This window comes from Papio anubis, chromosome 12 (genome assembly GCF_008728515.1).
Source record: "Papio anubis isolate 15944 chromosome 12, Panubis1.0, whole genome shotgun sequence".
In the NCBI taxonomy this organism is placed as follows: domain Eukaryota; kingdom Metazoa; phylum Chordata; class Mammalia; order Primates; family Cercopithecidae; genus Papio; species Papio anubis.
Window position 1 is genome coordinate 111,469,340 of NC_044987.1, and position 12,895 is coordinate 111,482,234.

Sequence of the window (12,895 nt, forward strand, 5' to 3'; positions counted from 1 at the left end):
GGCCCTGGGTGCTTTCACCTCCTCAGGCAGCTACAAGGTCCTCTGCTTTCTTTCAGGAGGTGAGCACCAGGTCCGCTGAGCCTCTGCAGAGCCGCCAGCCATGCCCGGGATCGTGGTGTTCCGGCGGCGTTGGTCTGTGGGCAGCGATGACCTCGTCCTACCAGCCATCTTCCTCTTCCTCCTGCATACCACCTGGTGAGTCCCCAGGCCCAGGGCCACAGGCCTGGGTTTGGGGAGAAAGGCCTGGAAGGAAGCTTTCTGGCCATTTGTTCCTCCCTGCTTGGGCCCAAGTCCTGACCCTGTCATGCCCCCAGCTGCCTGGAGGAGGTGCCTGAAACATCGAGCCCCTTAGGGCAATACCCACATGGAGCCGAGACCTCTGCTACCTTTGCTGGACCTGCCCTCAACACTGGGGGGAGTTGCTGCCGCTGTCTCCCCATGGCTAACCCTGAGTCTTTTATTGGCTGCCCATGCCCTTCTAGGCATTCGATGCCAGGTGGACTATGGTCTTATGGAGGAGGCGCCTGCTGCCACCCCACCTTCCCCTGAATCCGGGCTGGGGAAGGGCCTGCCTACTAGTGGCATCTTGAGGTGCAGGGGCCTCCTGGCCTCGCTCACATGGGCATTCCTGTGACAGGTTTGTGATCCTGTCCGTGGTGCTCTTCGGCCTGGTCTATAACCCGCACGAGGCCTGCTCCCTGAACCTGGTGGACCACGGCCGCGGCTACCTGGGCATCCTGCTGAGCTGCATGATTGCTGAGATGGCCATCATCTGGCTGAGCATGCGCGGGGGCATCCTCTACACGGAGCCCCGCGACTCCATGCAGTACGTGCTCTACGTGCGCCTGGGTAAGGGCCACCCACCCTGGGGTGCTGCCCCAGACAACTCCCACCTCTCCATTCATTCAGCCAGTATTTACTGGGCACTTGTTGTGAGCCGGGCCTTGTTTTAGCACTGGGGTACAGCAGTGAACTAAGGCCTTCTATGGCTTACATTCTAGACTAGGGGTCAGCAAACTGCAGCCTGAGGGCCAAATCCAGCCTGCTGTATGTGTTATTAAATAAAGTTTTGGGCCAGGTGCGGTGGCTCATGCCTGTAATCCCAGCACTTTGGGAGGCCGAGGCAGGTGGATCACAAGGTCAGGAGTTCGAGACCAGCCTGGCGAACATGGGGAAACCCTGTCTCTACTAAAAATACAAAAATTAGCCAGGTGTGGTGGCACACGCCTGTAATCCCAGCAACTTGGGAGGCTGAGGCAGGAGAATCACTTGAACCTGGGAGGCAGAGGTTGCAGTGAGGCGGAGGCGGAGGTTGCAGTGAGCCAAGATCGTGCCACTGCACTCCAGCCTGGGTGACAGAGCAAGACTCCATCTCAAAAAAAAAGAGAAAATAAGGTTTTATTGGAACATATCCTTTCAGTTAGGTATTGTCTCCAGCTGCTTTGCCTTACAACGGCCGAGTTGAGGAGTCCCAGAGTCCAAGATGTTTACTCTCTGACCCTTTTCAGAAAAAGGTTCTGACCCCATCCCAAACCATGTGCATCTCTTCAAAGCATGTCTTCCTTGTGATCCTTCTCAAAACAGGCCCCCTGCTTCCTGGGAGCCCCCTCAGGGGTCTGGGCCAGCTCGCCAGGGGACCAGCCTGTGTCCTCTTCCTGGGCTTAGGTTGCAGCCCCTTCTTCTGGTCATTTCTAGTGAACACTGCTCTTGTGCTTCTGTGCACTGAGCTAAGCCCTTTTTCCTGTGTTAACTCACAGGGAGCGGGTGTTACTGTTCTCCGTTTATAGATGAGGAAACTGGGGCCCAGTGTTAGCCCCCCTCAAGGTCACACAACTAGTAAGCATGTAAATATTGGAACTGGGATTTGAACCCACGCTGTCTGGCTCCAAAGTCTGGTCTCTGAGCTGCCACACTGCTGCCCATGGAGCTGGGGCTTCCCAGGCTGCCCTCCTGAGGCCAGCAGATCTCCTCAGCCACCACTCCATACCCCTCCCCTCCAGTCTTGGCCCCTGAGGGGCCTGAGCTGGATGCAGACTGGCTGCTGGACCCTTCCCTTCTCCTCCATCAGGTTCCAGAGGCCTCTTGCTGGGAAATAGTTTCCATGAAGTGAACATGCTCTCATCTAATTTTTGCACAGTCCTATGACATAGATGTGTCACTCCCATTTTACAGATGAGGAAACGGAGGCTCAGAGAGAATAGGTAACTTGCCTAAGATATGTCTGATTCCAGAGTTCGGACATACGATTCTGAAATCCTGAGAGAATGAGGAAATGGGCCGGGCGCGGCGGCTCACGCCTGTAATCCCAGCACTTTGGGAGGCCGAGGCGGGTGGATCACTTGAGTTCAGGAGTTCAAGACCAGCCTGGCCAACATGGCAAAACTCCGTCTCTACTGAAAATACAAAAATTAGCTGGGCCTGGTGGCGGGTGCGTGTAATCCCAGCTACCCTGGAGGCTGAAGCAGGAGAATCGCTTGAACCCAGGAGGCAGGAGTTGCAGTGAGTCAAGATCGCACCATTGCACTCCAGCCTGGGCAACAAGATCAAAACTCCATCAGGGAGGCCCTGGGGACCTGAGAGCACAGAAGCTCGGAGAGGTGGTGGGCCCATTGCAAGCGATCGGGCAGGGGCCAACAGGACCAAATGGTGACAGGACAGGCTTGGGCCTGGGAGGTGGGGGTGGGGGAGTGCTGCTGGCCCGCTGCCTCTGCCTTTGCTACTGAGCTGGCTGAAAGCCCCACAATAGGAAAGGCCAGGCCAGGGTTCTAGGCCCTTCCCTGGTGGGCAAGTGGCAGCCATCCTTCAGCCAGGCCTGCTCTCCTTGCAGCCATCCTGGTGATCGAGTTCATCTATGCCATCGTGGGCATCGTCTGGCTCACTCAGTACTACACCTCCTGCAACGACCTCACTGCCAAGAATGTCACCCTCGGTATGTCTGGGTGAGGCCTGCTGGAGCCTCAGCAGCCCCAGGGGCACAGGGGACAGGATCAGTTTAGAGAGGAAGAAGCTTGGGTATTGCCAGAGGGAAGTGGCTTCTCTGGGGGCACCAGCAGGTTGACTGGGCGAGGCTGCTTCCCTCACCCTTGAGGCCTGCCAACTACCCTTGGGGGACCCTGGTCTGGGGTGGGCTGCGGCAGGCACAGAGCTGCTCAGGTCAAGTCAAGGCTCCTCAACACCTCCTTGGAAACCCACAAAGCTGCCTGCTCTGAGCCAAGAGTGGCCCTCGGGGTTGTGGGCGGGCAAGAGGGTGGCCACGTATGTGGCCAGAGACTGGGACCAGGGGCTTTGGAGCCTGGCTTTTGTCCTCAGCAGCATTTGGGGTTAGGGAGCCTCCAATGTCCCTTTCTTCAGAGCGGGTGAGCCAGAGAAGTGTCCCCAGCGCCTCTGCCTATTGCCTCCCACTGCTGCCCGCAGGAATGGTTGTCTGCAACTGGGTAGTCATCCTCAGCGTGTGCATCACTGTCCTGTGCGTCTTTGACCCCACGGGCCGCACCTTTGTCAAGCTGAGAGCCACCAAGAGGAGGCAGCGTAACCTGCGGACCTACAACCTGCGGTCAGTCAGCGGGCTGGGTGGGCAGTCCCAGGGTGGGCTTTGCTGACTGGTGGGCAGAGGTCTCCATTCTCCAGGAGGCTATCCCAGGCCTCCCAGACTGCATGCCAACCTCATGTGAGCCATGGGCATTAGTCAAAGGGCTTAACTGCTCCCTGCCTCAGTTTCCTTGTCTATAAAGTGGGAATAACAATTCTTGTCTCGTGATGTTGTTGTGAGATTTAACCGAGATGATACCTGCAGAGTGACTAACACAGTGCTCACACGGGGTAAGTGCTCAGTTAATAGTAACTGTTGTCATCGTTGTCACTGCTGATAATAACAATGATAATAACAGCGAAACCAAGCATTGCGTGTAGTAAGTTACAAGTCCACCAGACAGCTGTCATCTTCCCCATCATATGGGTGGAGAAACTGACATACAGAGAGATGATGGGACTGGCCCGAGGTTGCACAGCTCGAAAATGGTAACACTGGGAACTAGCCCAGGCTGTCTGGCTTTAGAGTCCTTGCTTAACTAACTGTTAAATTAGGCTAGGCTGCCTCTAAGATTCAGAGATTGGGAGAGGTAAGTCAAGGAAAGCTTCCTAGAGGGCGTGAATTTTGCATGATGTTTTAAAGATGGGGAAAGTGTGCCATGGCAGACAAAATGAGAGAGGGCATCCAGGCAGTGTCACAGTAATTTCTGTTTGTTGAAAGAAAAAGACAGGGGCTTCCAGGGTGGGTCCCAGTACCTCCTGTTAATGGGGCTTCTACAGTGCATTATGTAAGGAGCTCCCCATGCTGAGCCCTTCACACAATTCATCCATTTAATCTCTTTGTGAACCCCGGCATGGTTGTGAGATCCATTCCACAGATGAGGAATCCGTGTCCCAGAGAGGGCAGGTCGCCTGCCCCGGGTCGAGCTGCTGAGGTGCAGAACTGGCACCACACCTGCAGCCCAGAGCAGCTGGCTCAAGCGCCCTCACCTGGGGAGCAGGCTGCCTGGACGCCCCCCGCCCGGCAGGAATTCTCCCCGTCCCACCCTCCTGCACTGCTGTGTTCGGCTCCCCGTGGACCTTCCACGTCAGCTCAGCACTGCAGCCAGAGCCACACCCGTGCCTGCTCTGGCCACGTCCCAGCCCAAAATGTCAGGTCTAGGAGCCAAGGCCCCATAGCCCATTTTCCCTCCCAGCCCAGCTGGCCACCACCACCCATCCCACAGTGCTCTGGGGAATCCTGCTTGGCCAGCACACTGTCCCTTCATCAAGCCCTGGAAGGTGGGACATTGGTTTTGGATATACAGCTGTCCAAGTCCCTAAGATCCAGCAGGTCCCCAGAGCAGCAATTCCCTGCACCCTTCCCTACCCACCTTCTTTAGCCCTGGAAGACCCTGTTGCCCTCCTCGTGGCCATCTGCCTTATGGAGCCAGGGTTGGAGAGCAGGAAGCGGTCCTTAGAGAGACGGAGGAGCCAAGAGGTTAAAAAAGGGCCTGGCCTGTCACTCCAGATGGATGTTAAGTGCCTTGAATGCATCTGAGGGCCACCCTTGCCTTCCTCTCCTGACCACCCAGCATCAGGCTTTTAAGGGGCCAGCACATGGCACAAAAGCAAGCCAGCCCCTTCTTGCTCGGTTTGGAGGTCTGCACTTTTAACGTTGGATCTGTTGTCTTTACGCTCAAAACACACCGACTGCAGACATCCAGCCTAGGAGGAACCTCTGTGAATAACTGGCGCATTGCTCTGCCTTTGGGTACAGACTCCTGGAGACCCTGAATCTCCATCCGAGCAGCCAGACCCACTGGGGGTGGGGTTGGGGGGTGAGAATAGACAAGGGCAACCATGTGGGTGAGAGATGGAGCCCTCTGCCTAGGTATCAGATCCAAGGAATTGGGAAATGCAGAGCCTCATTCAGCCCCATAAATTTCCTGTAAGTAGAATATGTAAGTGTCTGAAATCCTTTCTGGGGAAAAGCAGGTCTTTCTGGAAGGTCTGTTCCAGGCCTTAGAACAAGACGACAGAGAGGCCCAGTACCCTGCTGACCTCTCCCAGGGTTTGAGTCTTTGGACACCTGAGCTGCAGGGTAGCCCCCACTTTGGGCTCCCAGCTCTGAAGCCCCAGAGCCTGCCTGTGTTCGGTCTTCCAAAAGCCAGGTCTCTCCAGCACTCCCCACCTCCCTCTTCCACCCACCCACCTTTGGCCAACAGCACACACCATCTTAGGCTAGCAGGAGTCTGTCAGGCAGTGCCGCTGCTGGCCAGCAGCCAGGCCACTGGCCACCAGCTCTGACAGGGCCTGGGCCCTGTTACCCCCAAGAACCCCCTGTGGGAACCCTTTGGTAAGGTCCTGGGAACAGGCTGCCCTATTTCCAGAATGTCTGGGTCCCAGCTCTTCTGGTCCAGCCCTCTGACCTCACACATACCGCCTCTCCTGCTTTGCAGGCACCGCTTAGAGGAGGGTCAAGCCACCAGCTGGTCGCGCCGGCTCAAAGTGTTCCTCTGCTGCACGCGGACGAAGGACTCCCAGTCAGTAAGTACTGGGAGGTCGCTCCCCTCTGGCTCACATCCTGTGGTCAGGTGATTAAGGGGCTGTTTGCTCCTTTGGCAAAGCAGGATGGGGCAGGGCTGGTGGGAAGGAGCTGGGTTTCCAGCAGCAAGTACAGCCTGCTCACACAGGGCCTGTTATTCACTGAGCCACTCGCTCCAGCGTGCAAGACCGCGTCCACTTGCTTTGTCAAGGGAACAGAAAGCTGTGAAGACTGCATCGACTCCCTTGGAACTTACACTGTAGTTTAGGAGAAGAAATAATGCAGAGTCAGGGTGACCTAAAGACAAAGAAAAGTAGCATTTCACTAGCAGCAAATTAATCAAGAAGGCCTGGCAAAGCCGATAGGCATTTAGCACGGTCTTAGATGGGGACACATAGCCTTCAGCACCTGGGAGCTCGGAGGAGTGGCCAGAGGGTCAGACTTAATGCCAGGGCACTGCAGAAGGAAGACACGGCCAGCTGGGGGTGGCCCCCAAGGGGAGGGAAGGGAAGCAGGCCCCGGGATCCTCCAGGGGCGCCCCGCAGCGAGCAGGGACCTTAGAGATCATCTAGTCCCACCCCTCATTTTACAGATCAGGCAGCTGAGGCCCAGAGAGGTGGAGTGACTTGCTCAGCGTCCCACAGCTAGTTAGTAGCAGAGCCAGTGAGGTCAGGAGACCACTCCTCCCTGAGGCAGACAGCCAAGTGCCTTCCACGGAAGCCACCGGGAAGCCTCGAGTGGCTCCTGCCCACCAGCGTCCCCTGGTGAGCCGTAGAGTGAGTAATCAAGTGTAAGAAAGCCCCCGAGTTCCCTGGTGGGCGGGGAGCACCCCCTTGCGTCTCTCTGGGGCGGTCTGAGGGGTCTGGGCTGTAGGCAGGCCATGCAGAGGGCAGAGAGCTGGCCCCTGGCGGATGGAGGCTGGGGCTGCTGTGTGGAGGGCACGCCCGCCCCTCCGGGTGCACGGGCAGAGCTGGGGCTGTTGTCAGAGTCTGGGGAAAAGATAGCACATCACAGCGGAGCCCCAGGGCAAAGGTCCCGATAGACACTGATGGCCTCAGGGGCCAGGTCCGGTCCCAAGCACGTTTTAATCAGCCTGTGTTGTGTTGCTTACACTTTAATTGGATGCCAGTATTTAAAAATCAGGGGTGTCTCCATAAACTTCTGTATTTCTAAATCTGGCGAAGTGGGTCCTGGAGGGCCTCCGGTCAGCTGGAGCTGAGCAGTAGCTGGCTCTGTTTGGCTCCATTCGGCATTTGAATTTGCAGCCCTTGATTGATTCACTTACGAGTACCAAACATCCAGGGGCGAGACCCGGTGAGACCTGGCCATGTGGTTGTTCCCACCTGAGCATCTCCTGACAGGTTAGGGAAGAGGCTTGGGGCTGGGGCTGCAGCGTGGGGCCAGGAAGGGAAGACTAAGAGTGCACCAGCCAGCAGGGCTCGCCTCCTGCCCTGAGGCCCAGACATGCGCTGTCCTCAGGCCAAGGACCTGGAGAGAAGCCACAGGGGGGCCACTGGACCAGAGAGAACACCCCCCTTCTAGGGCACATTATGGGGATCACTGAGCCAGCAGCCTGTGGGTAGCTGGGGGAGGGGACCTGAGACCTAGCAGGCTCCACAGAGGCCTTAAGAGGGACTTCTAAGGTCCCAGCTGGTGGGGCGAAGGCAGCCAGGAGCTGGCTAGAGGAGAAATGAGCCAGAGCCACCCGGCCTTGATCCTAGCATCTGGGAAAGCAGAAAGGAGTGACTCAAGTAGGTGCCTGCTCTTGGTAGACAGTGGGCACCGTGCAAATTCCAAGGAGAGGAGAGGGCTGGGAGGCTACTGCCAGGTCTAGGAGCCCAGAGCCCTGGGCAGGGCCCTCAGGGTCACAGGCGCACAGGGCCGCATGGGGTCAGGCTCAGCAGGCGCTGTGGAGGTGCCAGGGAGAACCTGCCCAGGGGATCCCCGAGCAGACACCTGCTTCTGCAGCGTCCCAGTCCTGGGGGATTTACTCCTGGCCTCTCGTCCTCTCTCCTGCTCCCCTGCCACTGCCTCCTGCCTTTCTGGACCTCATAGGATGCCTACTCAGAAATTGCCTACCTCTTTGCGGAGTTCTTCCGGGACCTTGACATTGTGCCGTCCGACATCATTGCTGGCCTGGTGCTGCTCCGGCAGCGGCAGCGGGCCAAGCGCAATGCCGTGCTGGACGAGGTGAGCACTGCCAGGCCCTCTCCAGGGCACCTCTCCACACCACCCTCCTTCCAAGCCCCTTCCCTGCGGCCCCTGCAGCAGAGGACTCGGCTCCCATGCCGCTCCCCAGTGACCATGCACCCTCTTGCACCCTGGAGGTCACCTTTTCCTCTGGCTCCCCCTGCCTTCCTGAGCTTATCCTTTGGCCAGGCTTTCCGTGACTACTATTCAAGGGACTTTCCGGGCCATGCATGGCTGCCTCTGGGGCTGGCTCTCAAAGGACTTCTTTTTTTTTTTTTTTTTGAGACGGAGTCTCGCTCTGTCCCCAGGCTGGAGTGCAGTGGCCGGATCTCAGCTCACTGCAAGCTCCGCCTCCCAGGTTTAGGCCATTCTTCTGCCTCAGCCTCCTGAGTAGCTGGGACTACAGGCGCCCGCCACCTCGCCCGGCTAATTTTTTGTATTTTTTAGTAGAGACGGGGTTTCATCGTGTTAGCCAGGATGGTCTCGATCTCCTGACCTAGTGATCCGCCCGTCTCGGCCTCCCAAAGTGCTGGGATTACAGGCTTGAGCCACCGCGCCCGGCCTCTCAAAGGACTTCTAACCGCAGGCTTAGTGGATGCTGTGAGCTCCCGAGTTGGTCTTCTACATGGCTGCTCTGCCCACCCCACATTCCCCCCAGCACACCAACCCCAGTTAGGGTTTCTCAGTGTCTCATACAAAATACCTTCCCCCTGCTGTGGGCCAGGAACGTCCTCAGGGGCTTGGTGTTTTGGGTAGAAGGGGAGCATCTGGAAATATGGGGATGCCTCAGATTTTGGAAAAGTGGCTGAATCCTGGAAGAACTAGAAGCTGCATGCCCTTTGGGCTTCTTGGCCTTTGGGAAGCAGGTGGACATCAGGGCCTGGGCACCCTTTCCCGGCCGTGCAGCCGGGCCTGGGCCAGTGATTGTCCCTCTTCACCTGCCTGTCTTACAGGCAAACAATGACATCTTGGCCTTCCTGTCTGGGATGCCGGTGACCAGAAACACCAAGTACCTCGACCTCAAGAATTCGGTGAGTCAGAGATCAGCTCTTACCCCACCCCATCCCCATCCCTCGCACTCTGCCACAATGACCTAAGCAAACTCCTCCCAGCTGCCCTCGCAGTGCCAGCCACATTGCCCCCGCCCTGTCCCCCTCCTCCAGGCTCTCCGGAGAGCCTCTCTGCTCAGATCATGCCCTTCACGAGAACCACCCACCTCACACCGATTCTACAAACAAATCCCCTGAATTCCTTTACCAAGTTCAGAAGTGTTTGGTCCTGGCCTCTTGAGATGACAGAGTGCTTCACCAGGGTGAGCTGCTAGGATTTTTGCTGCTCCTGCTGCTGTTATGAAACACAAGGGGCGTAGTACTTGGGTCTCCGAGCTTTTTTATAGTGGAACCTTTTCTCAATCGTCTTTCGTAGAAATTCAGTGTGTTATAGGGAAAGGTGGTGCCAGTACCATGGTGGGAGGGCCCCAGCCCAGGGCCCAGCACAGCCCAGGGCCCAGCACAGGCCAGGGCCCAGCACAGCCCAGGGCCTAGTACAGCCCAGGCTGAAACCACAGCTGGCAGCCGGGAGAAACAGGCCCTGCCTTAGGAAGCAAACGATTGGAGCATGCATCTGCTCTGATGCCTGTCTCTGCGACCTCCAGTAGGCCCCTCATCACCTCTGAGCCTGATCCTGTATCTGTGAAATGACGCGGGGCACACCTTCTACCAGAGCTGTGCTGAGAGGATGCGAGCCATTCCCATCACAGTGCCAGGAAACCTCAGTGCCAGCCAGGATGCTAATGGAAAGGATTCCGTCTCTTAGAAGTCTCAGTCCTTTAGGCCACATGTGCTGTCTTGCACCTGCAATCCTAGCACTTGGGGAGGCCAAAGTGGGAGGATTGCTTGAGGCCAGGAGTTTGAGACCAGCCTGGGCCACATAGTGAGACCCTGTCTCTGTAAAAATAAATAAATAAATAAAAAATAAAAATAGCCAAGCATGGTGGCACATGCCTGTGACCCCAGCTACTTGGGATACTGAGGTAGGAGGATTGCTTGAGCCCAGGAGATCAGGGCTGCAGTGAGCTACGATTGCCACTGCACTCCAGCTGCACTGTCCCTTAAAAAGAGGAAAAAAGCCCCCAACACTCAATCCTCTAGAAAAGCCTCAGTCCTCCCTGCCTGTCCCTACTCCCCACTAAAGCAGGCATTTGTATCCTCTCTGAAAACAGCCATATCCATAGTAGGTGCCCCAAACCAGCCCATTTCTGCTTGCCAGGCTCTGTCCTGGGTATTCTCACCACCCTCTGCCTCCCACTCCTCACAGGGAGCGGGCAGGGCAGACAGCTGTGACTCCCATCAAGTGACTCCCATTGAGGTGCCAGGGTCACACCTGCCACCTGGCAGAGGCTGCCAGGGTCCACCCCATCCCCAGGGCTGCCGGGAGCTCCCGACAGGGAGAGGATAATTACCTCCTTCCCACTCTCGTTCCTGAAGAGCAGCTGAGCTGGCCAGGGATGTTTCCACCCCTCCGGGCCCTGATCAAGGTGCTACCTATTTCACTTCACAAGGTGACTAATCACCCTCCTTAACTTTTACAAGGTGACTAATTCCCTCTCTCAGTGCCTGGGGCACTCGGGAAAGACTGGAAGCTGGCAGACACTTTGCTGGGACACCCCTGCCTCTTCCTCCCTCCACCCCAGCAGCCAATAACCTCCTCAGTGTCAACAGTGGCCGCCGGGCCTCAGACACACTGACTTTCAAACTGGCGCCTTTCTCCGGAGAGATCCCAATCTCCCACCACCGCAGCCCCTGCCCGGAGCCCTGGGAACCTGCAGCTGGCTGAGTCAAGTTGAAGGCTCTCGATATTTGCAGTCAAAGAACAGGAGGGCCAGAGATTTGGTGATTGGTCTCCTGGCCCAGCGTGGCTGCCCTGTTGCTCAAGGCCCACACACCCCGCCCAGCTAGAGGGCCGGGGCCTCTCAGGGCTACATTTTCCCAGCACTGATTGCTGAGTTGGGGGGATTACTCCTCACACCCCTCAACTCTTCCCTTCTCTGGAAAACAGGCAAGGAAATGGACCAAGTGATTTTCTGTCCCCAAATCATTAATTCTGAGACTGGAGCAACAGGACAGATCTCTGAGGATTTGTGTTCTGGTTGCATGGAGATAATTAGGGAAATGCAATTATCGCCTGGAGGAGTGGCCTTCCTCCACGGCCTGGCCCCCACACCTCAGCAGGGGACCAGCAGCGCCTCCCTGCCTGGGGGTGGGTCTGCAGTCTCCCACCCTGGGAACTGCTGGGCCCTGAGGCTGCAGGCGGGAAGGGCAGGAGGTGACTGCCCTCTGCCTCCTCTCTTCTAGCAAGAGATGCTCCGCTACAAAGAGGTCTGCTACTACATGCTCTTTGCCCTGGCTGCCTATGGGTGGCCCATGTACCTGATGCGGAAGCCCGCCTGCGGCCTCTGCCAGCTGGCTCGGTCTTGCTCGTGAGTACCCCGTCCCGTCTCCCGGCGATTGCGCCTCTCCTCCTGGGTGGTATGTGAGGAAGGGCTAAGGGGCTGCACCCGCTGCTTTGCCCTGAATGGCTTCTTTTCTGCACCTCTGTGGGCCTCAGCCTTTCTAGTTCTGTGTTATCCCTGAGCAGTGAAGTTGTGGGCTTCGGAGTCACACAGTTATGGGTTTGAATCCAGATGTTGTCACTTGCAGCCTTGGGCAAGTGGGTCTACCTCTTTGAGCCTTGGTTTCTTTATCTGCGAAGTGAAGATGTTGATACATACCTCGTGGAATTTTTTGGAGAGGGCTAGATGAGATATTGCATAACACCCATACTGCTGCCTTCCCTCCCCTTCTGGCGTTCTCTCTCTGCCCCCTCAGCCATTCCCTTCTGCCCACATCTTCCCTTCTCTCAGCTCCCCTCATGTGCTCTGCCTTTCTAGAAGAAAGGACTTTCCTGGTAGGGAGGCCCCATCCATAGAGGTCTCTGGAAAGGCACCAAGAAGGCCTGTTACTTAAAGGCTCCAACCTTCTTCGTAGGGATCTGGGAAAGGCCTTAGCCCCAGACCTGGCCTGCAGCCTGGCTCCGCCCTCAGCCCACCGCCTGGGGACTGGGTGGACTCTGCTTTCCTAAGTGGGCCAGAGAAGGGCACCTGCTCCAGGAGGAACCCCTCCCTGTCCTGGGTGTCTCCGCCCTCAGCTCATGCCAGGAAGAAGGAGGACAGCTCCCTGGGCTCCCGTTCTGGAAAGACTGGCATTCTGGGCAGCAGCTTCTTTCCTTGACACCTCTGCCCTTGGGACCCACAGCAGCCACACCTACTCTGCAATGCCCTCCCTGTCCTCAGAAAGCTGAGTGGCTCTCGGGGCCGAATCTCATCATCCCTCCAGCAACTGATCAGAGAGGACTAGATCACCTCATGCCCACTTCCCATCTTTGTCAGCTGCACGTGCCTGGCATTCTTGCCTGCATCCCTGGGAGTCCCAGCGATGGCAGAGAACTTCTCAAAATGAGCACCAGGCTCCATTACTCGCTGGCAGTGTGAGGACATCTCTTGGAGCCTCAGTTTCCTAAATTGTAACAGGTGGTATCTGTCCTGCCTGCCCATAGGGTGTTTCAGAACCCAGGGCGTCACTGGCAGGCAGGGCTCTTTGGTGCTCTGCAGAC

General features: G+C 57.1%; 1 protein-coding gene across 4 annotated transcripts in view; it reads left to right on the forward strand.

The window, feature by feature from the left end:
• Positions 1–12,895, forward strand: part of DAGLA (diacylglycerol lipase alpha) — a 67,214-nt gene that overhangs the window by 39,813 nt on the left and 14,506 nt on the right. For 3 of the 4 annotated variants that reach the window (XM_003909724.5, XM_009185872.4, XM_009185871.4), the window contains exons 2-9: positions 57–195; positions 638–849; positions 2,828–2,929; positions 3,415–3,553; positions 5,970–6,057; positions 8,111–8,245; positions 9,199–9,276; positions 11,599–11,723. In XM_003909724.5, coding sequence (XP_003909773.1) covers positions 101–195; positions 638–849; positions 2,828–2,929; positions 3,415–3,553; positions 5,970–6,057; positions 8,111–8,245; positions 9,199–9,276; positions 11,599–11,723 — 974 coding nt within the window. In that variant the 5' untranslated portion in view covers positions 57–100. The remainder of the gene's footprint in view (positions 1–56; positions 196–637; positions 850–2,827; positions 2,930–3,414; positions 3,554–5,969; positions 6,058–8,110; positions 8,246–9,198; positions 9,277–11,598; positions 11,724–12,895) is intronic. The other variant, XM_009185874.3, reaches the window with a different exon arrangement.